This window comes from Natator depressus, chromosome 6 (assembly GCF_965152275.1).
Source record: "Natator depressus isolate rNatDep1 chromosome 6, rNatDep2.hap1, whole genome shotgun sequence".
NCBI classification, from domain to species: domain Eukaryota; kingdom Metazoa; phylum Chordata; order Testudines; family Cheloniidae; genus Natator; species Natator depressus.
The window spans coordinates 41732765-41756533 of NC_134239.1; the positions used below are offsets into that span (position 1 = coordinate 41732765).

At 39.6% G+C, this 23769-nt stretch overlaps 1 protein-coding gene across 1 annotated transcript in view; it reads left to right on the plus strand.

The window, feature by feature from the left end:
- Window positions 1–23769, plus strand: part of DCDC1 (doublecortin domain containing 1) — a 418614-nt gene that overhangs the window by 30631 nt on the left and 364214 nt on the right. Inside the window, exons 2-3 of the mRNA XM_074955137.1 lie at window positions 12714–12904; window positions 22735–23013. Coding sequence (XP_074811238.1) covers window positions 12714–12904; window positions 22735–23013 — 470 coding nt within the window. The remainder of the gene's footprint in view (window positions 1–12713; window positions 12905–22734; window positions 23014–23769) is intronic.

The window sequence follows — 23769 nt, forward strand, 5'->3', positions numbered from 1 at the left end:
TCGTGTCAAACCAACCTGATCTCCTTCTTTGAGAAAGTAACAGATTTTTTTAGACAAAGGGAACACAGTAGATCTAATTTACCTCGATTTCAGTAAGGCATTTGATATGGTTCCACATGGAGAATTATTAGCTAAATTGGAAAAGATGGGGGTCAATATGAAAATTGAAAGGTGGATAAGGAACTGGTTAAAGGGGAGACTTCAGCGGGTCACACTGAAAGGTGAACTGTCAGACTGGAAGGAGGTTACGAATGGAGTTCCTCAGGGATCGGTTTTGGGACCAAACTTATTTAATCTTTTTATTACTGACCTTGGCACAAAAAGTGGGAACGTGCTCATAAAGGTTGCGGATGACACAAAGCTGGGAGGTATTGCCAATACAGAGAAGGACCAGGATATCATACAGGAAGATCTGGATGACCTTGTAAACTGGAGTAATAGTAATAGGATGAAATTTAATAGTGAAAAGTGCAAGGTCATGCATTTAGGGATTAATAACGAGAATTTCTGTTATAAACTGGGGACGCATTACTTGGAAGTAACAGCGGTGGAGAAGGATCTCAGAGTATTGGTCGATCACAGGATGACTATGAGCCGCCAATGTGATATGGCCGTCAAAAAAGCTAATGCCGTCTTGGGATGCATCAGGCAAGATATTTCCTGTAGAGATAAGGAGGTGTTATTACCATTATACAAGGCACTGGTGAGACCTCATCTGGAATATTGTGTGCAGTTCTGGTCTCCGATGTTTAAGAAGGATGAATTCAAACTGGAACAGGTACAGAGAAGGGCTACTAGGATGATCCGAGGAATGGAAAACCTGTCTTATGAAAGGAGACTCAATGAGCTTGGCTTGTTTAGCCTAACTAAAAGAAGGCTGAGAGGAGATACGATTGCTATCTATAAATATATCAGAGGGATAAATACCATGGACAGAGAAGAATTATTTAAGCTCAGTACCAATGTGGACACAAGAACAAATGGATATAAACTGGCCATCAGGAAGTTTAGACTTGAAATTAGACGAAGGTTTCTAACCATCAGAGGAGTGAAGTTCTGGAACAGCCTTCCAAGGGAAGCAGTGGGGGCAAAAGACATATCTGGCTTCAAGACAAAGCTTGATAAGTTTATGGAGGAGATGATATGATGGGATAGCCTAATTTTGGCAATTAATTGATCTTCGACTACTAGCAGTAGATATGCCCAATGGCCTGTGATGGGATGTTAGATGGGGTGGGATCTGAGTTACTACAGAGAATTCTTTCTTGGGTGTCTGGCTGGTGAGTCTTACCCACATGCTCAGGGTTTAGCTGATCGTCATATTTGGGGTCAGGAAGGAATTTTTCCCCAGGACAGATTGGCAGAGGCCCTGGGGGTTTTTTGCCTTCCTCTGCAGAGTGGGGCACGCGTCACTTGCTGGAGGATTCTCTGCACCTTGAAGTCTTTAAACCACGATTTGAGGACTTCAATAGCTCAGATATAGGTTAGGGGTTTGTTACAGGAGTTGGTGGGTGAGATTCCATGGCCTGCGTTGTGCAGGAGGTCAGACTAGACGATTATAATGGTCCCTTCTGACCTTAAAGACTAGGATTATATTGTTCTATGAACCTCTAATTCCACATCTCAAACCTGGTCATTCATTCTGTTGTAGAGTCCCTGTAAGGTGGGTGAAGTGAGAATACAGACACCCTCCAGGTAGATACTCAAAGAGAAGGTTGTTAATACAGCAGATCCCTGCCTTTAACTCTAAAAACACCTAGCCGATAGGTCTAGCTTAAATCTATTCACGAATGCACAACTACAAAATGGGGAATAACTGGTCAGGCAGTAGTACTGCTGAAAAGGATCTGGGAGATATAGTTAAAGCTACGATTTAGTCACAGTATTTTTAGTAAAAGTCATAGACAGGTCATGGGCAATAAACAAAAATTCATGGCCTGTGACCTGTCCATGACTTATACTATAAATACCCCTGACTAAATCTTTGAGCGGCTGTTGCTGCAGGGGTCACCCCAGGAGGCCGCTGCTGTGGGGGGCCACTGCTGCAGGGGTGCCCTGGGGGGCCACTACTGCGGAAGGGGGCCCGCAGCCAGCAGCACCAGCTGTTGGGGGCTGCCAGAGCATTGGATGCTCTGGCTACCCCGGGGACCGCTGCCTGGAGCCACCGGAGCAGCAGTGGCTTTGGCTGCCCCGGGGAGCACTGCTGGGAGCCGCAGGAGCAGCAGCTGTTCTGGGAACCTGCTCTAGCCGTGCCTGGAACCGCTGCTCGGGCAGTCCCCAGGACCAGCTGCCAGCCCAAGCAGTGGGCGGTGCGGCTGGTTGTGGTGCCGCCCGAGAGGCTGGCCGCAGAGCTGCTCCAGTAGCGGCCTGTGTGACTGTCCCCGGGGCCATCTGAGCAGCTGCTCCCCGAGCTTGCTGCTTGGGCAGCCCTGCGGTCACCCACACTGGCCACTGCAGAAGTCACGGAGGTCAGGGAAAGTCACAGAATCCGTGACTCCTGCGACCTCTGTGACAGACACAAAGCTCTAGTTATAGTGGATCACAAATTCAATATGAGCCAACAATGTGATGCAGTTGCAAAAAAAAAAAATAGGCTAATATCATTCAAGAGTGAATTAACAGGAGTTTTGTATGTATGACACAAGAGGTAATTGTTCCAGTCTAATCCACACTGGTGAGGCCTCGGCTGGAGTACTGTGTCCAGTTCTGGGTGCTACACCTCAAGAAAGATGTGGACAAACTGGAGAGAGTCCAGAGGAGAGCAATAAAAATGGTAAAAAGCTTAGATAACCTGACCTAGGAGGAAACTGTTAAAACTAGGTGTGGTTAGTCTTGAGAAAAGAAGACTGAGGGGGGACCTGATAACAGTCTTCAAATATGTTGTAGGTTCTTATAAAGAGGATGGTGATCAATTGTTCTCCATGTTCCTTGAAGTAATCAGCTTAATCTGCAGCAAGGGAGATTTAGTTTAGATCATAGGAAAAAATGTTCTCACTATAAGGATAGTTAAGTATTGGAATAGGTTTCCAAGGGAGTTTGTAGAATCTCTGCAATTGGAGGTTTTTGAGAACAGGTTAGAGCTGTCAGGGATGGTCTAGATATACTTGGTCCTGCCTCAGCTCAGAGGGATGGACTAGATGACTTCTTGAGGTCCCTTCCAGTCCTACATTCTGTGATTCTATTACTCTATAATTATTGGCCTACATTACTTCTGCTTCCATTGAAATCAACAGCTGAAGCCCTACTGAGTCCAGCTGGTGCAGCATTAGACTCTGTAGAGACAGGTAATATAAATATTGTAGGATGGACATCAGTATAAATGTGCTCAGTCCTGTGAACAGATGTTTTGTTGCATTCTTCATAGAATTTAAGTGACTACTATGAGGGATTTAAAATAATCAAGCCTCAGTCTCAGGAGAAAAAGGTAATCAAGAGGGCTGCCTACAAAAATTGTGCAACCAGTAAAAACATTTCCATACCAAGTCTGGCAATTGGGCATGGTTGAAAATGACATCAAGGTTCTTAACCTGGCTCTTGACTTCCAAAGGTGCCACATTAGTAAGTGTAGTAGAAAAGAATGCTTCCTCATGGTGACAAACATATTCACCAGCAACATTTCACTCTTCATTAGATTGAGAATGACATATCTCAAACGTATATACCCAGCATTATAATCCAACTAGTCCTCCAGGGTTGCAACAGTAATGAGGACATATTCAATTTGTGACCTGACCCATTTTAAAATTACAAAAGCATGTAATACAAACAATCTTATATTTTGATTTTTTTCTAAGGGCCAACAATACATAGACCAACAATATGCACTTCTGGGACAGTATGGAAGAGACCCCATTGATCCCCCTGAGTGCCAAGACTACAGTTGTGCCTGGACCTTATGTGGATTATGCAGGGGAGGGGGAAACTCCTTTCTCTCAGCCACTCCTGTACACATTCACATCATGCACACTCATGTAATGAACTGCTGTTAATCATGAGTAATTAATCATGAATAATCTCTGAACTGTTAGCCATTACCTTTGAGAATCATGGAGGATGGGAAAGTTCCAGAGGAGAAAGTTGAGAAGGGCAAACATAATACCTGTCTTTAAAAAGGGGCACAAAGGGGACCCAGGGGAATATAGACCGGTCAGCTTTGCTTCGGTACCTAGAAAGATACTTGAACAAATTATTAAACAATTAATTTGTAAGCAGCTAGAGAATAATAGGGTGATAAGTAAGAGCCAACATGGATTTGTCAAGAACAAATCATACCAAACTAACTCAATTTCCTTCTTTGACAGGGTTACTGGGAGGAGAGGTAGATACACTGGAGGGTAGGGATAGGATACAGAGGGCCCTAGACAAATTAGAGGATTGGGTCAAAATAAATCTGATGAGGTTCAACAAGGACAAGTGCAGAGTCCTGCACTTAGGATGGAAGAATCCCATGCACCGCTACAGACTAGGGACCGAATGGCTCGGCAGCAGTTCTGCAGAGAAGGACCTAGGGGTTACAGTGGACGAGAAGCTGGATATGAGTCAACAGTGTGCCCTTGTTGCCAAGAAGGCTAATGGCATTTTGGGATGTATATGTAGGGGCATTGCCAGCAGATCGAGGGACGTGATCATTCCCCTCTATTTGACATTGGTGAGGCCTCATCTGGAGTACTGTGTCCAGTTTTGGGCCCCACACTACAAGAAGGATGTGGAAAAATTGGAAAGCATCCAGCGGAGGGCAATAAAAATGATTAGGGGACTGGAACACATGACTTATGAGGAGAGGCTGAGGGAACTGGGATTGTTTAGTCTGTGGAAGAGAAGAATGAGGGGGGATTTGATAGCTGCTTTCAACTACCTGAAAGGGGGTTCCAAAGAGGATGGATCTAGACTGTTCTCAGTGGTAGCAGATGACAGAACAAGGAGTAATGGTTTCAAGTTGCAGTGGGGGAGGTTTAGGTTGGATATTAGGAAAAACTTTTTCACTAGGAGGGTGGTGAAACACTGGAATGCGTTACCTTGGGAGGTGGTGGAATCTCCTTCCTTAGACGTTTTTAAGGTCAGGCTTGACAAAGCCCTTGGTGGGATGATTTAGTTGGGGATTGGTCCTGCTTTGAGCAGGGGGTTGGACTAGATGACCTCCTGAGGTCCCTTCCCACCCTGATATTCTATGATTCTATGATACTGACCTAGTGGATGGGGGAAACTGTAGACATATCTTGATTTTAGTATGGCTTTTGACACAGTCCCACATGACATTTGAGCTCCCCTCCAGCCCTACATTTCTGTTTCTATGAACATAATATCCTTTTTTCTTTTTCTTTACTTTTTTTTTTGTAATGGCAGAATAAAGAAAAGGATCCCTGTGACTATCCGGATGTTTATCCTGATGAACATAAAATGAATATTCAGTTTTTTGAAGATTCTAAATGTTATCTGAAGACTTGTATCAAAAATAGGCATGTTTAATGTCATTCTGATTACTTGTTAGTGCAAACTGCAATGTAACATTTAAAGACAACAGAGGAATGAGTATGTTGTCTATGATGCTTATAAACATGATAGATAGACAGTATTTCACAGTTTACATTAACAGCAGCTTCAGGAGAAATGTAATTATCAAATGAATTATAGAAGTTTTGGTATTCAGATTATTCATTTTATTTTTAATTGGCTTTTTTCAAGATAATTGGGTATGTTCCCATGTGTTTGTGGGAGGGGGCATTGGGCTAATTGGCTTTGATGCACTTATTTTCTTTGGAAGTATAGAATGAATTCTACTATACTTTTGTTTAACATTTGTTTTCTGTTGTAGTTTCTTCTTTAAAAAATAGTATTTTCTGGTATAAAGAACAGTTAAATCTACTTACTTGCCTCTGACCGTTACCACTAAATATGTCTGATATCTCTACCTACTACCTGCCCATTACTATCTGAAAACACATTCCCAAAGTCCTTAGTCCTAGCTCAGGCAAAACTCCCATTGTATTCTATTCCAGTTTTGTTTGAGTTAGGACAGAATAAAAATTGCAAGACTAGTCACATAGCAGAGCTGTTTTCAAAAGGACAGTCCTCTAAGGAACATTCAGTGGTTGAAATGCATGTTTGAGAGACGTTATTTTGTTTCATTTTTAATCACAGAAGATAACTATGGTAAAATGAAAAAATGTAGATGATAAATAAATTAGTAATTGCAATTTGTATTTCTTGCCTTTTTTAGTATAGACTACAAGAGTAAACTGTTTTAACATAAAACTGTATTTCAGATACACAGTTTGTATACACTTCTGTGGATTATAGAATGGATTGGCTCTTCCTTATTATTGTTGTTTATTATGTGGATTACAGTAGTGCCTCTAGGTTGAGTCCCCATTGTGCTGGACACTGTATAGACGTATGCTGCAGACAGTCCTTTCTCCAAAGAACTAACATTCTATTTGTGAAAAGATGTAAAGGAAAGTAGTAATGAAAAGAAGAAAGAAACAGAAGTGGGTAGGGGGCGGGGAAGGAAGGGAGGACAGCGTAACAGCAATTCAAGGTTATTTTTTAATAGTCTAGCCTTGTACACAATTTGTAGGTACAGAGGTTTTGTTGTTTTTGTTTGTGAATGGAGACTAATGAGCAGATCAGTAGCAATAATCTTAGCGCATCACCTGCCTAGCCATTATAATTTGGCAGTATTCTGTAGAAGTGAATCTTGAGGGATTTGAAGAATAAGGTAGCAGTTTTATCAGTCTTTTCGAGGAGGATGACCCATTCATACAGGACAGCATGGAAGAAAGCATGAAGGCTCTGTAGGTGAAATGGATCATCAATGCTGGCATTGATGAGGAAATCCAGGGAGCAGATGACAACACAGTGAGATAATAGAGTCAGTAAGTAGGGCAGGGCTAAACTGAGAAAGGCCCTGAAGATAAGGACAAGAATTTGAGGTAGCAGAGAAGGGAAGCTAATGGATTGATTCAAAGGGGAAAAAGATGTTATCAGGATAATGGATAAAGAAAACTATCTTAGCAGCTGCCTTTTAAATGAACTTGAGGGGGGTAAAGGTCACACTAGTCGAGCCCTGCAAATCCATGGATATCCACCATTTTTGCGGATTATGGATCAGAGGCGGTTACAAATTTTGTATTTGTGCATGGGTCTGCAGCACACACAAACAGAATGGCTGTCACCCAGCCCTCAGGCGCCAGCCCAGCTCTCTGAATCATGCAGCAGCAGGCTGCGATATGTGGCAATAGCCCATTGCACGTTCTGGGAGTTGTAGTCCCCAGCTTGCTCGGATGGAGGAGGTAAACTACAATTCCCAGAAGGGTAGATATACCCAGAAGGGTAGACATATCCTGTGCTCCTGTGCAGTGAGCCGAGCACCATTTTGAAAGAGGTGTACTTTAAACGAGCAGGTGGGAACGGCGGGCTCTGTGAGGAGAATAGATGTCACTGCTGTCTGTCCGGCTGGGTCTGTATGTTTTAGAGCCACTGCGGCTGTGTAAGGGTGTCTGATCCCCCCATTGGGAGGGTAGCACTGCATACGAGGGCCCAGGATTGTAGCCTCCCTGCCCAGGGCAGGGAAGGAGGTATGGCAGGTGCGGAGCGGGTGGCAGGGCAGGAGGTCTCTAAGGAGAAGTGGGATGTGGCTGGGGGTCAGGGGCTTGGCACAGCCCTGCAATATCCACGGACAATTTTTGCGGATTGCGGATAGGATGCAGATGAAAATTTTGTGTCTGTGAAGGACTCTACACACTAGTCAAGGCCAGAATTTAGGAGGTTACAATAATCAAGGTGTTGCATGATGAAGTGTAATGCACTGTTATAACTATTACTATAGAGAAATACAGTAGCATACAAATTAGCATTTTATGGTATAACAAACTTTTATTAAATACACTACATATGCAGTAGATCTACATAGCAAAATGCCAGATATTATGCATTAATACAGGAGAAGTTTGTGTTTAAAGTAGGAATTTTGAGAGCAATAGGTTGAACTATGAAATCTTTCAGCACTTTTTAGATGTCAGTATATCAGGGCCTCAAGTTGTGCAAGTCCCACAACAGGACTGGACCCTTCAGAAGTTTTTCTACAAAGAGGTGACAAAGACAAGACTCATGCTCTGGGAGTCTGCCAAAAGTATTCCACAATCGCACTCGCCGACTTTCTTTGTCCTCTGGACAGTCAAGTTTGGTGGGCAGTCAGATTTTCCTGCATCACAAACAAAGGGCTAGAGCAGTGGGTGCTAGGAAGTATGAGTTATGGGTGGTTGGACTCCGGCCAACATAATGCACTGTAGATGCTGGAGCCCCACGTTGGGACCCAGGATTCAACAGTTCCTAACCTGGGGTTACAAATGAGTGTAGACCATCAAGTCCTAGATTAACAAACCCATGGTCTGCTAACTCAAGTTCTGCTAACCCTGAGTTTACATGGCAGTGTAGACATACCTCCAGAGGCCTAAAAGGGCTAGAAAGAGTGTCAAAGGCAGACCTGCTGGAACCAGCTGTTGGCCTGCTCCCTGACTAACACGCTGAAGCAGCCCCACCTGCCACATTGACCTTTTAGTGAGGAAAAGGGTAACAACTTGTGTCACAGTCGGTTCAAGGATATTTCTAACTAAAAACCCAGAAGCAAAGAATAAAGACTTCATGTTCTATTTTCTAGGGATCAGATTCTGTCACCATTGGCATTTTGTGCTGTGTCTTTCTATCTAGTGACAGGTTTCAGAGTAACAGCCGTGTTAGTCTGTATTCGCAAAAAGAAAAGGAGGACTTGTGGCACCTTAGAGACTAACCAATTTATTTGAGCATGAGCTTTCGTGAGCTACAGCTCACTTCATCGGATGCATACTGTGGAAATTGCAGAAGACATTATATACACAGACACCATGAAACAATACCTCCTCCCACCCCACTCTCCTGCTGGTAATAGCTTATCTAAAGTGATCATCAAGGTGGGCCATTTCCAGCACAAATACAGGTTTTCTCACTCCCCCACCCCCATACACACACAAACTCACTCTCCTGCTGGTAATAGCTCATCCAAAGTGACCACTCTCCCTACAATGTGCACGATAATCAAGGTGGGCCATTTCCAGCACAAATCCAGGTTTTCTCACCCCCCCCCCCCCCCAAACACACACACACACAAACTCACTCTCCTGCTGGCAATAGCTCATCCAAACTGACCACTCTCCCCACAATGTGCATGACAATCAAGGTGGGCCACTTCCAGCATAAATCCAAGTTTAACCAGAACGTCTGGGGGGGGGGGAAAAAACAAGGGGAAATAGGCTACCTTGCATAATGACTTAGCCACTCCCAGTCTCTATTTAAGCCTAAATTAATAGTATCCAATTTGCAAATGAATTCCAATTCAGCAGAGTCCAGCGAGAAACTGCTGAATTGGAATTCATTTGCAAATTGGATACTATTAATTTAGGCTTAAATAGAGACTGGGAGTGGCTAAGTCATTATGCAAGGTAGCCTATTTCCCCTTGTTTTTTCCTCCCCCCCCCCCCCCCGACGTTCTGGTTAAACTTGGATTTATGCTGGAAGTGGCCCACCTTGATTGTCATGCACATTGTGGGGAGAGTGGTCAGTTTGGATGAGCTATTGCCAGCAGGAGAGTGAGTTTGTGTGTGTGTGTGTGTTCGGGGGGGGGTGAGAAAACCTGGATTTGTGCTGGAAATGGCCCACCTTGATTATCGTGCACATTGTAGGGAGAGTGGTCACTTTGGATGAGCTATTACCAGCAGGAGAGTGAGTTTGTGTGTGTATGGGAGTGGGGGAGTGACAAAACCTGTATTTGTGCTGGAAATGGCCCACCTTGATTTTCATGCAGGTTGTAAGGAGAGTGGTCACTTTGGATAGGCTATTACCAGCAGGTGAGTGAGTTTGTGTGTGTGGTTTTTGGAGGGGGGTGAGGAGGTGAGAGAACCTGGATTTCTGCAGGAAATGGCCCACCTTGATTATCATACACATTGTGAAGAGAGTGGTCACTTTGGATGGGCTATTACCAGCAAGAGAGTGAGTTTGTCTGTGGGGGGGCGGAGGGTGAGAAAACCTGGATTTGTGCTGGAAATGGCCCAACTTGATGATCACTTTAGATAAGCTATTACCAGCAGGAGAGTGGGGTGGGAGGAGGTATTGTTTCATGGTGTCTGTGTATATAATGTCTTCTGCAGTTTCCACAGTATGCATCTGATGAAGTGAGCTGTAGCTCACGAAAGCTCATGCTCAAATAAATTGGTTAGTCTCTAAGGTGCCACAAGTCCTCCTTTTCCTTTCTATCTAGATACTCCCATTAATTCCAATGGGACTACTTAAGGAGTACGATATTACTCCTCATGACATAGGGTAGCAGAATATGGCCCTGAGTGATTATAAACTGTAGCTTAAAGAGCCCGATTTCAAAAATCCTTCCCAGGTGGTGATTTTTCTTTATTTAGCCTGTGTTTTTAGGGGTTCACACTGCAAACAAAGAAAACATTTGCAAATGCTGAAATTATTGCTATCCGCTTGGTAGTTAGTTTTTATACAACTATAGTGCTAAATCTGGCTTACTTTAAAAACATGTCAGTAGCCTCATTTGTAAAAGGGATTTTATAATTACTTGGATTAATTAATAAAGTTTACTTTAGCTTTCCCATTAGGTACTGGTATTATTATTATTGTTGTTTATTATTTTTTGGTAAGTGACCAAAACCACTATGAGAACATGGGAAGCAGATCGTTTTGAATTCTGAACTACAGGTGTTGCCCCTTAACTTCAGTTCCCCATTTTAATAGAAGAGGCTACAAGAACATTAATTTTTTTCACACAATAGGTTTGTCACAGTTCAGAATGAGCTGTACCCTCTCTCAGTCTCTGGGTGGGCAACCTTTCCAAGTGACAGGGCTATGTCTGAACTTCTGTCAGAGGCGAATCCTGCAATTCATTCCACTCTTTGACTGTCTCCAGGTCTTAGCATCACTATTTACCAATGCATCGGAATGCATCCAATGAAGTGAGCTGTAGCTCACGAAAGCTTATGCTCAAATAAATTGGTTAGTCTCTAAGGTGCCACAAGTACTCCTTTTCTATTTAGCAAGTGTTTCCCAACAGATCTAGTTGGGTTTTGATTCCTGTTATAGACTTCTCTTTGGGAGTCTATGATCGATATGAAAATACAGTGATTCAAAACAGCCTCTTTGAAACAAAGTATTATTTACGTAACCTCAGGCATGTACCAAACAGAGAGGAAAGGGTTAAAACAACAAAAGGTCTATACACATATTATCTTACCTAAACCTTAGTCTTTCCTTGTAAGCTTAAATAGGTCCCACTTGTCCCAGGTACTTCCAACATTGGAGCTGGGTGAGGCAGACTTCATCCCTGGAGTCTCTGCCTCAGTCTGACCCTCAGTCACTGTCTCCCCACTCTGAAATCAGCTTTTTTTATCCATCTCAAAGTTACTTTGTCTTCTGTGGGACTCCTGAACCTAGTCAATCCAGTTTAAGCATCTCACTAGGGAGGCCAGAGGTAGACTTCACGCAGTGGATTTATCCATTAAACACTGGCAATTGAGTCGGAGTCATTGTCTCCCTTCCTCGGGATCTATAAAACCATCCAGGACTGAGTTAGCTCACAAAAGCTTATGCTCAAATAAATTTGTTAGTCTCTAAGGTGCCACAGGTACTCCTTTTCTTTTTTGCGGATACAGACTAACACAGCTGCTACTCTGAAATCTTTCCTTCTGTGTAAGAGACAGCATGATACTGCTCATGTAGACAGAGACACACAATATATATATATTGTAAATATTGACATCTCCCACACTCTTCTGAAGACTAAAATAGGTAGAAATCTACATACAGCAGATGAGGATCTGCTCCACAGTTTCTGCATTCTGGAAATAAATAATTTAATATTTATTTGAAACATATACTAAAAGTTCCAATCCTGCAAAGACTTATATATGTGAGTAGTCTCACTGGTGCCAATGGGACTACTTACATGCTTTAAATTAAGCATGAGAGTAATTATTTGTGGGACTGGGGTCTTAATCTGTAAATGCCTGATTCTAAGAGTTGCCGAGCATCTACTGCTCCCATTGATTTAACACGAGTTGTGGATACTCAGCACTTCTTGGGATCAAGACATAAACTTTTGACTCTGATATTTTGCATGGTTGAGCATGAGCAATTCATACCATACTACAATTGCTTCCCCTCTGTTAGCTTTATATATATATAAAGAATTTTTTAACACTTTAATCCTATACTTTGGAAAGTCTTGCATATAGCTTTCACAATAACATTTCATAATAAATGAAATAATATTCCTTCCAAATGAATTTCAGCAATAAACTGTTAATAAGCTACAAAACCTCATATACAAGCCTTTACGATTTCTGGATAATTCCGCCAATCTAGCTCTGTAGAGAAGACCTTTTTATCCCTCTCTCTCTCTCTCTTTAAGCCTCCATATTGCTATTGTTCCTCACCAGCTCCAAATTCTGTTCCCTAAGAATGTAAATACATAAAAAATACAATCTGTCTGCATCCAAACCGAACCTTACTATGTTCAGAAACCCAATACTGGCTTCAGTTAGACTACTCATGTGAAAAAGCACTACTGGGTTGGGTTCAGGCTAATTAATCAGAGTCATCAGTCATAACTGTTAATAGAAAAAACCTCTGCATTAATTTTAATTACTGCCTTTGACATTTCTAAACAGGAAATGGCAAATGACAAAAGGCCAGTAAGTGCTCATGCACCTTGCAATCCAACTTTTGGGGCATCACAAAGAAATAATGAATTCTTAACTTCATCAACGTCTTCATGTCATAACAGTGCACAAACTACAGTAGTGAAGCAGTTTGTGAATAAAGTCATCACATCTTCTTCCCACTTATATCATTTGCCAAGGTAAGATTTTTAATTTGGTATTTTGTGATATGCTGCAAAGAATATAATTGAGCAAAATAACTTTATTAGCAACAGTTTAAAGCTGAAAATAATTTTTAAATATAATTTCATGGTTGCACAGTAACATTTACTGTTACTTTCTTTTAATCAATCTGAAAAGTGCCTCAGAACATTGCAGATATGCAGAAATGTTTTAGCTATACCTCACTCTGAGCTATGAGTTTATCTAGATTTTTAATCATCTCAAAATTAGTGATTTGTGGCATTGAAGCCTTAAAAACAAAGGCCTTCTCTTCTTCAGATTTTCAGATTTTTTCATTTGGTTAGATATTAGTCCTTCTCCTGGAATTCCCCAGCCATGCGGGGAACAGGAATGCCAAGCCAGGACCCTAGTAGTCAATTTAAGTCATTATAGCAATACAAATTATGTAAATATACAAACATGATTAAAGATACAAGATGTTGCACATGTATATTTAAGGGGCAAATCCTTATGTGTCATACAAGCCATGCAAAGGCATAAGAGGGCATAAGGTACCACCCTTACTTCCCTATTTGGGCTACCCATCCTGTGGGTAGCTGCGGGGGGATGGGGCCACTGTATCCTTGGTTCTGCCTCCCCCATCATGCAGCAAGTGTACCTGTAACAGGTTTAAATCTGGTGAAGTTTATTTTTTCCCTTAATAAAAGGGAAAATTGGGAGATTGGAGCTCTTGGAATCACAGTCAACTTTGTGGTCCACTCCTGATGCCCTATCCCTCAAGCAGAATGGAGCCCTTCTCCTACACACCTTAGGAAATCGAAGAAAGTCCTCTTCTACAAGCTTTAGGAGCTCTGCAACTTACCTTACAAGATGCATAGTGAATGAAGCAAGTATTCATGTACTCATTAACGAATGGGTTTGTGCATTTACTGTATGTACACATTTTTGTTTCTTGGAAGATTTATTTAACTGTAAGAAAGTTTATCCTTGGCTCACTAACAAACAAAGTTTTATGCTTTTTTGTAAGCTCCTACTGTTTTGCAGAGAACAGAGGTTGGAGACAATATGCTGTATTTTAACAAGATATGAACAAAACTTGATAATTTTAACACAGCACACCTGGCATAGGGCTAATCCTAGAACAGAAGTAAGCATTTTTTATTAAAACAAACATATTAATTATCTGATAGTTTATACTAGGGCTATTGATTAATCGCAGTTAATTCAAGCAATAACTCAAACAAATGAATTGCAATTACAAAAATTAATTGCAATTAATCGCAGTTTTAATCGCACTGTTAAACAAAAGAATACCAATTGAAATTTCTTTAATATTTTGGATGTTTTTCTACATTTTCATATATATTGTATTCTGTGTTGTAACTGAAATAAAAGTGTGTATTATTTTTGATTACAAATATTTGCACTGTAAAAATGATAAACAAAAGAAATAGTATTTTTCAGTGCACCTCATACAAGTACTGTAGTGCAATCTTTGTCATGAAAGTGCAACTTACAAATGTAGATTTATTTTTGTTACATAACTGCACTCAAAAACAAAACAATGTAAAACTTCAAAGCCTACAAGTCTACTCAGTCCTACTTCTTGTACAGCCAATCGCTCAGACAAACAAGTTTGTTTACATTTGCAAGAGATAATGCTGTCCACTTCTTGTTTACAATGTCACCTGAAAGTGAGAACAGGTATTTGCATGGCACTTTTGTAGCTGGCATTGCAAGGTATTTACATGCCAGATATGCTAAACATTTGTATGCCCCTTCATCCTTCGGCCACCATTCCAGTGGACATGCTTCCATGCTGATGACACTCATTAAAAAAAATAATGCATTAATTAAATTTGTGACTGAACTCCTTGGGGGGCAATGGTATGTCCCCTGCTCTGTATTACCCGCATTTTGACATATATTTCATGTTATAGCAGCCTCGGATGATGACCCACCACATGTTGTTCATTTTAAGAACACTTTCGCTGCAGATTTGACAAAACGCAAAGAAGGTACCAATGTGAGATTTCTAAAGATAGCTACAGCACTCAACCCAAGGTTTAAGAATCTGAAGTGCCTTCCAAAATCTGAGAGGGATGAGCAGTGGAGCATGCTTTCAGAAGTCTTAAATGAGCAACACTCTGATGCAGAAACTACAGAACTACTAGAATTCTTTGAGAGGGTCAGCAACCAAGTGGACCAAGGGGATCCAGTGGATATAGTGTACTTAGATTTCCAGAAAGCCTTTGACAAGGTCCCTCACTAAAGCTCTTACGTAAATTAAGTTGTCGTGGGATAAGAGGGAAGATCCTTTCGTGGATTGAGAAATAGTTAAAAGACAGGGAACAAAGGGTAGGAATAAATAGTAAATTTTCAGAATGGAGAGGGGTAACTAGTGGTGTTCCCCAATGATCAGTCTCGGACCAATCCTATTCAACTTATTCATAAATGATCTGGAGAAAGGGGTAAACAGTGAGGTGGCAAAGTTTGCAGATGATATTAAACTGCTCAAGATAGTTAAGACCAAAGCAGACTGTGAAGAACTTTAAAAAGATCTCACAAAACTAAGTGATTGGGTAACAAAATGGCAAATGAAATTTAATGTGGATAAATGTAAAGTAATGCACATTGGAAAAAATAACCCGAACTATACATACAATATAATGGGGGCTAATTTAGCTACAACTAATCAGACTCAAATTTCTTTGAGTCATTGTGGATAGTTCTCTGAAGACGTCCACGCAGTGTGCAGCGGCAGTCAAAAAAGCAAACGGGATGTTAGGAATCAGTAAAAAAGTGATAGAGAATAAGATGGAGACTATCTTATTGCCTTTATATAAATCCATGGTATGCCCACATCTTGAATACTGCGTACAGATGTGGTCCCCTCATCTCAAAAAATATATACTGGCATTAGAAAAGGGCAACTAAAATGATTAGGGGTTTGGAACAGGTCCCATATGAGGAGAGATTAAAGAGGCTTGGATTTTTTAGCTTGGAAAAGAGGAGACTAAGGGGGTGATATGATAGAGGTATATAAAATCATGAGTGGTGTGGAGAAAGTGAATAAGGAAAAGTTATTTACTGGTTCCCATAATATAAGAACTAGGGGACAACAAATGAAATTAATGGGCAGCAGGTTTAAAACAAATAAAAGGAAGTTCTTCACTCAGCGCACAGTCAACCTGTGGAACTCCTTGCCTGAGGAGGTTTTGAAGGCTAGGACTATAACAGGGTTTAAAAGAGAACTGGATAAATTCATAAATTAAGTCCATTAATGGCTGTTAGCCAGGATGGGTAAGGAATGGTGTCCCTAGCCTCTGTTTGTCAGAGGATGGAGATGGATGGCCGGAGAGAGATCACTTGATCATTACCTGTTAGGTTCACTCCTTCTGGGGCACCTGGCATTGGCCACTGTCGGTAGACAGGATACTGGGCTGGATGGATCTTTGGTCTGACCCAGTATGGCCATTCTTATGTTCTTATGCGACGCCGGCTACAACAGTGCCATGCGAATGCCTGTTCTCACTTTCAGGTAATATTGTAAACAAGAAGCGGGCAGTATTATCTCCTGCAAATGTAAACAAACTTGTTTGTCTGAGTGATTGGCTGAACAAGAAGTAGGACTGAGTGGACTTGCAGCCTCTAAAATTTTACATTTTTTTAATGCAATCTTTTTGTACATAATTCTACATTTGGAAGTTCAACTTCCATGATAAAGAGATTGCATTATGGTACTTGTATGAGGTGAATTTAAAAATACTATTTCTTTTGTTTTTTACAGTGCAAATATTTGTAATCAAAAATAAATATAAAGTAAGCACGGTACACTTTGTATTCTGTGTTGTAATTGAAATCAGTATATTTGAAAATGTAGAAAGCATCCAAAAATGTTTATATAAATGCTATTCTATTATTTTTTAACAGTGCAATTAATCTCAATTAATTTTTTTAATCACTTGGACAGCCCTAGTTTATACACTTATCACGATATTGTCTCAGTGCTTCAGGAGAGGAACTGGTAATACGATACTCTTAAGTCACTTAGCCCAGTTAGTGGTTCCTACATTGTTTCCTGTTGTTTTATTTCCAAAGAGTTTATAATCTAACTAGATAAAAAACAAAGTTTTGAGGAAATGGTTGTAACATAAAAGCATTGATTGCCTTTGAATTGAGGGGTTATGTTTGGCATCTCTCTTTCAATATCCGTAGTTTAATTTTTAAATAAAGTTTGTGTTTACATTACATTGTAAGCAAAATAAACTCCCCCCCACTTGCTTATTTTAAATCCCTGCCCCTTGTTCTCTCCTACTTGTTTCTATAAGATGCTCTCCGCTGTGGAGCCCATTCCTCACAATGTACCCCATGCCAGTAGTACCTTTTTCTTTCTTCTCACCACGTCTCTAGTGTAGCTAAAGTATGGCTTGATTTATATTCATAGTTGCCTACATAACCAACACTGAAAACTTAAATTTGGACCGGGGTGGCCTACATGCAGCAGCTCTTGCAGATAAGCTAAAAGGAAAGCCTCCTCTACCTGGCTGATTTCGTAACAGCTGTGCTGATCCTATTTTGTTAGAGATGGTTCTTATTGCATTCCTTCCTCTGTCTCAAATATGGGGAGTCTTTCGTTTGGACTGGGAGGGAAAAGAAAATCCTGGGGCCCCTTTATAATTTGTGTCGTAACTTTCTTGTTCATTGAAATTGGACATAGTGTTATCACAACAGTATTATGACGATGTCAGTGCAAGCCTCTTGCAGAAAAAATGCCAGACCAAAATAAAATGAAATAATGGGAGTACAATCAATGGAGAGTACATTACAGTATCAACTCAAAATGATAAAGGTATAAATCTACTAGGATGGCATGGTATGTCAATACAAAGTTATACTAATGCAGTTATTTGCAGTAGACAATTAGGTGGCAAAACAAAATAATATCAGTGCAAGTCTATATAAACATGTATATGATGCCTGGAGGAAGATAGGTTAGCAATGTGAACTTCCGTTATAGCTAAGTCTCAATACTTCAATTATTTAAATGTTTTATGCGGATAAATATTTAGAGAGATATAAACTAGCTTGGCATCTAGATTGTACTAGTTGCAGTTAGTCCAACAAGAAGTTTAACTACTATTAAAATAGTAATAAGATATAGTTTAGCTTAAAATACAATTAATATTAAAATAAATCACTATATCTCTTGAGCAAGGTTTTAAGTGCTCCAAAAATATAAAGCAAGAAATATATGCTTGTCAAATATACAGTATAAATAAATAATTTAGGTGAAAATGGATGACTAGATATAACAAAAAGACGACCAAATAATGAAGGGCTAAAGAGTGGTTGTTACATTTGATGTACTTCATTGTATATTGTAAGTAATTGCTATCCATAAAAATTCTATGGCTTCTGTATAAGAAAAAGGAGACAATTTGACAGGCAACACTGGTACTAAGCGACAGCAAGTACAAATCCTTGGCAACTGTCATTACCCTGCTGTTGAATTCACATCCAAAACTGTGTGATAACTTCGACCTGCATACTTGTTATTGAACCAGGGTCTGTCAAAGTAGCCACATTTTCCACTTATGAATAGGATTGTTAGCCTCATGTAGATTTAGGTCTTAGAAAACTCAAAACTGTGTAGAATGCTTTCTTTTATTTAAAAGAATACTATTGTTTTGTGCTTAAATAATAAAAATATGTTGAAGTGTATCCTGGTTAAATTTTCATGGATAGTTTGAAAAATCTCTTTGAAAAATTCATAGTAAAATAAAACTTCTATGTTGTATCTAAATTAATTTAAAGTGTATGAATTAGAGATTAGAATAATTTCCTTTTTATAATAACTAGAAACCTCTCTCTAAAAACTTCCTCAATATAATCACACAAAGAAGCAATTCTAGAACTGCTAGTAAATATGCAATAAAGATTTTAGGCCTCAATACACATAGGGTTTGGGATTCTTTTGTTTCTTTCATTTAAGCATCTTGAGTGTGTGCTATTGCTTTAATTCTTGGCCACTTTTTTTCTCAATATTAAACCCAACAGTAGGAGCCCTACACAAGCATGTTTCCTTGTGCCACAAACATGGGATGACAACCCTTTGGCTCGATTTAACATGGATCTGAACAGGAATTTTGCCTTAATAAGGAGTGAAGAATCATACATTTCACCATGACACTTAATGTCATTTCACAGATCACATGACAAAGTCTCTTAAAAAATAGTGTAGTTTTTCCAGGAGTTAACATGATGTGGTCAGACATGCTTCAGCGCAGGATCTGGTGGGGAGCCCTGAGCCCCTCCAGGTTGGACAAGGCAAGAAGGTATGTGAATAGGGAGGTGGCCAAATTCCTTTGGACCATAGGAAGGACAGTAATTTCACTTCCTGGCATAGTATATGGGGCATCAGAGTTGTTTCAGGAGGATGGGGTTCACCTGTCTGACTTAGGTGCCGTCATTTTTTTACCAACTGATATAAAAGATGGCATTAGGAGATGTCTGGAAACCCGACTGGGTGTGGGGAGGAGGCAGCCAAGCTAATTGCTGATGCCTCCTTGTGGCAGATGTCCAGTGCAGGTACTCCATAGGGAAAGTATACAGTGACTGGATAAATGGCTTGGAAAAGGACTTAAAAAGAGGTGTTCGTTAAAGGAGCGAATGGGGGGCAGTTGGGCACTCCTATGATTGGTATGGCAGGGAGCCAACCCCCCATTCTTATAGCCCACCTTAACCCTCCTAAAAGGCAGGGGTGGAGGGTGAGTTCCTGGCAATGGATTTACTGGAGGCCTTGGGAGGCAAAAAGAGGGGGAGCTGGTGGCAGCCCCTCACCACAGGTATGGAAAAAGAGGGGGAACTGGTAAAAGCCCCCCAGGTTACTATGGAATAAACATGGGGGTTACCTGCACTGTACACTTATCTACCGGGTAGTCGCAGACATCTAATAATATAAGTTGCAGCCTGATTAAACCATGTCAAATGTCTCCTGTCCTTCTTTCGGCATAACCAGACAATGAACCCAACTATAGGAGCGCTACACAAGCATGTTTCCTTGTGCCACAAACATGGTATTACAACCTTTTGGCTCAATTTAACATTGATCTGAACAGGAATTTTGCCTTAATGAGTGAAAACCCATTGTTTCATGTTCTCTGTGTATATAAATCTCCCCACTGCATTTTCCACTGAATGCATCTGATGAAGTGAGCTGTAGCTCATGAAAGCTTATTCTCAAATAAATTTGTTAGTCTCTAAAGTGCCACAAGTCCTCCTTTTCTTTTTGCGGATACAGACTAACACGGCTGCTACTCTGAAACCTGACATTTTACCATGGCACTTAATGTCATTTCACAAATCACATGACAAAGTCTCTAAAAGAATAGTGTAGTTTTTCACTACAGGCTGAGCTCTTCACCCTATATTAGGTCTCCAATGAACTGTGCGCTAGGGTTGTGTTCAGACTAGCATTTTCTTAACATGTCCCAACATTGCACTACCTCAAGTATAAGTCTGCTGTTGGTAGCAAATGTGGTACTAGAGTAGACTAACTGTTGGCATGTTAACCATCTATAGATTGCACCCCAGTTAAAATATGGGTGCTGTTGACCCACCTGTGTATACTAGTGCTCTTACACTGGTGTCCACTGGTGAAACTGAACAATGATGGTACAACGATGGAAAATTTTAAGAAGATACTAGTGTGTACAAAGGCTACAAGTCCTAAGTTAATATCATACCTATTTTCCTTTAATAACGGTTTTATTCACCAGCAGATCATTTGTAATGTGGTATATGTGGTTGAAAAATATTTATAAGAATTCATTAGTGGTAAATATTAAGTAACAATTCTTTACTAAAATAAATGACTCACTTGTTAGTTTATTTTTCAGAGGTAAAGCCAAGGCAGTTAATATTCTAACAAAATAATTGACTCTTCAGTAAGGAAAGTACCAAGGATTTTTTTCAGTAATAAGTAATGGGATCTAATAGATGTTATTGTAAAAAAGAAAACAAGATATTCTTCACTTTTCAAATGGCCCATAAGACAGCGGTGGAGGAAAATGGACATTTACAAGATATTCATGTCTTTTTTTGTCTCACTAATCAGAATTCAAAACACACCTCAATATGTTTATGGCCGGAGTGCTACATAGATTTTGTTCTTGATTTAACTGAAACTCTTAACATTAATTTAATCACAGTATTTTGATATATAATATTTGAATTGCTGTGTTAAAGATACTGCAAGACATGCAAAAAAAATCTTATAATTTGTGGGTGTGACATCACCAGGCTCTTGTAGTTCGTGGGAACAATGTGACACACATGAATTATGAGAATCTGCAAGCTAGAGTGAGGAGCTGACCATGTCAGACTCTTCTGTTGCTTCTGCTTGGCTGTTGATACTACTAAGACACCCTCCAGTCTTAAGAAAAGAGTGAATAAAAAATAAATGTTGATTTATATCTGGATATATATAACGCCAATCTTGTGGTGTATTACATCATTTATTTCTATGACATCAGTGTAATATTAGTCCCAAATTTAGACCTCTCTGTTGTTTATTCTCTATTTTTGTTCTTTAAAAAACATTTTTTTGCCTTATGATTGTTAATTTTTTAATGTTATAAGTGAATTTATTGCATATTTTAAGTGAAGCAAGACGAGCACTGGTCTGACTCAGGCATAAATCAGGTAGGTTCTGCAACCTGCCCCAGATATAGCTCTTTCAGTTTTCCTCAATCTTGACCTTCAGCAGTTCCTGCTACTCTAATTCTGGATCTCTCTTAAGCAGAGCTTAATTGAGTTAATTCGGCAATGGTTTTATGACATGCACAAGTGAGGACTAATATAAAACTATTCAAACACATTTTCACTAATGACTTGAACGAGAATTTGAATCTGGGTTTTCAGGGTTAGAGTTTAGTAGTGGAAGAAAGGACAGATTTCTTAATACAAAAACAAAACGAAAATCAAAACACACCCAAAACTATTTTAAGGGAACACGAACAGGTTAAAAATCACTTGGAAATGTCTTTACTTTCGTTATTAGTAACATCTTAGATTGTTAAAGCAACATTTAAAACATTATTTATATTTTACTTGTTATATTCTTTGCCTATACTTAGAGAAATGGAAAAATAAACAATGAAAGTAAATTTGCAAGTTTTGCTTTTGTTTCTAGTCAATTTCACATTCAGGTACTCATTCACTGCCACAATTTTGCAATATTTGAATCACACATGTTGGAGAGAAAAGTGTATTCATTTTACAAAAGATTGATGTGTCTGTTAAGGGTTTTGGGTTTTTTTTTGTAATTTCAGGGAATATTTCTATCAGATTTTGTAAAACCTAATTTTTACTGAAACTACAGCTGGGATTTACAAAAGAGCTATAGGGATTGAGGTGCCTAATTCCTGCTGAATTTCTGCCTAGCTCCCTTTGAAAATCTCAGGCTACATTTAATGGAATCTCAGTTTACTTTTTCAATGGCCTGTTATTTTGTTTTATTATATCTAAGTTGAATAAAACAAAAGACTTTTGTAAGCTTAAAAATAGTTTTAAAGTAAATTGAAAATCTTATTTTCCTCCTTGAGATTTTGTCTTGGACTGTTTTCAAAATCTGCTAATTATTATGGCAATTTCTTGGTGCCTTAATGATTTGGTTTCTTTTTCTTCCACTTTTCAAGTGTACATTGACATTAAATAAGTTCACCCATGCTTGTCACTTATCAGGTTTTCCCAAGTCCTCGCATATTCAATAATTACTTAAACTAAGCAAAAGGCCAGCATAAGAGGATATAATTTTATGTTTTCTTCTATATTTTTCTTTCAGAAAATGTATTTCCCCCTATGCAAAAACGGCAATTAAAAATACTGACGGAAAGCAAAACTCTAGACAGCCTCTGTTTGGCCCTAACATTCATCTGCAATCGGCAGTGGTATCAAGAAGGTCAGGACTTCAAGATTGTTCCACACATCAAACAAAATCAGTTCAGAGCAGTGATAGAATATCAGACCTAGGCAGCTACAAATCAAACAGTACAAACAATCTCTGCCTTATATCGCCATCCAAGAAAAACAGACCTGTCAGTGCTCCAGCAGGTCAGCTAAGGTAATCAAAGCTGTTCTATGTTGCTTTTAACTGTGACTGTTGATGCTGTTTCTCCTTTCAACAGAAATAATAATGATGATTCAATTGATACTCCAAAACATACAAATAAAAGACATTGCTAATTTTATTCATTTTTAAGATGTATTGCATTCTTTAAGATTTATTTATTTCTAGTGTCGTGTGTGTGCGTGCACATGCACATAAGACATTTATATATACAGCATATATATATATATACAACATAAATTGCATCCATTAGCCCTCTGGGTATATTTTTATAATTTCACACAAAAAGCAGTTTAATAATAAATTGTAGTAATACCTCACTAAGAGTCAGATTCTAAATTCCTTACTCACGTGGGTTAGCAGTTTCTCACACAATGGCTTCTTGACTTTAATGAGACTACTTGTGTTAAGAACTGCCCACTAGTATAAATAAAGGATTAAAAATCTTATAGAACAAAAAGTCCTTTAACTATTACTTTCATTACTGAGCAAGAAACTTGGAAATTGTCAAATACCTCTACTTTATGGTTATGTGCATAAAAGTACTGATTGTGTAAAGGTTCAATCTAGTGCCCATTAAAATTGTTTGAAAGATTTCCATTTGGCGGAGTTGAATCACATGCTTAGGCCTCAAACCTGCTCTGAGTTCTTTATCGTTGTACCTGTGCCCTTACACAGAGCTCAGTGCAGGATTGTGGCCTTAGATTACAAATGTTCTTGTTAAAACATGCAGCTTTCCTATAGCTATGC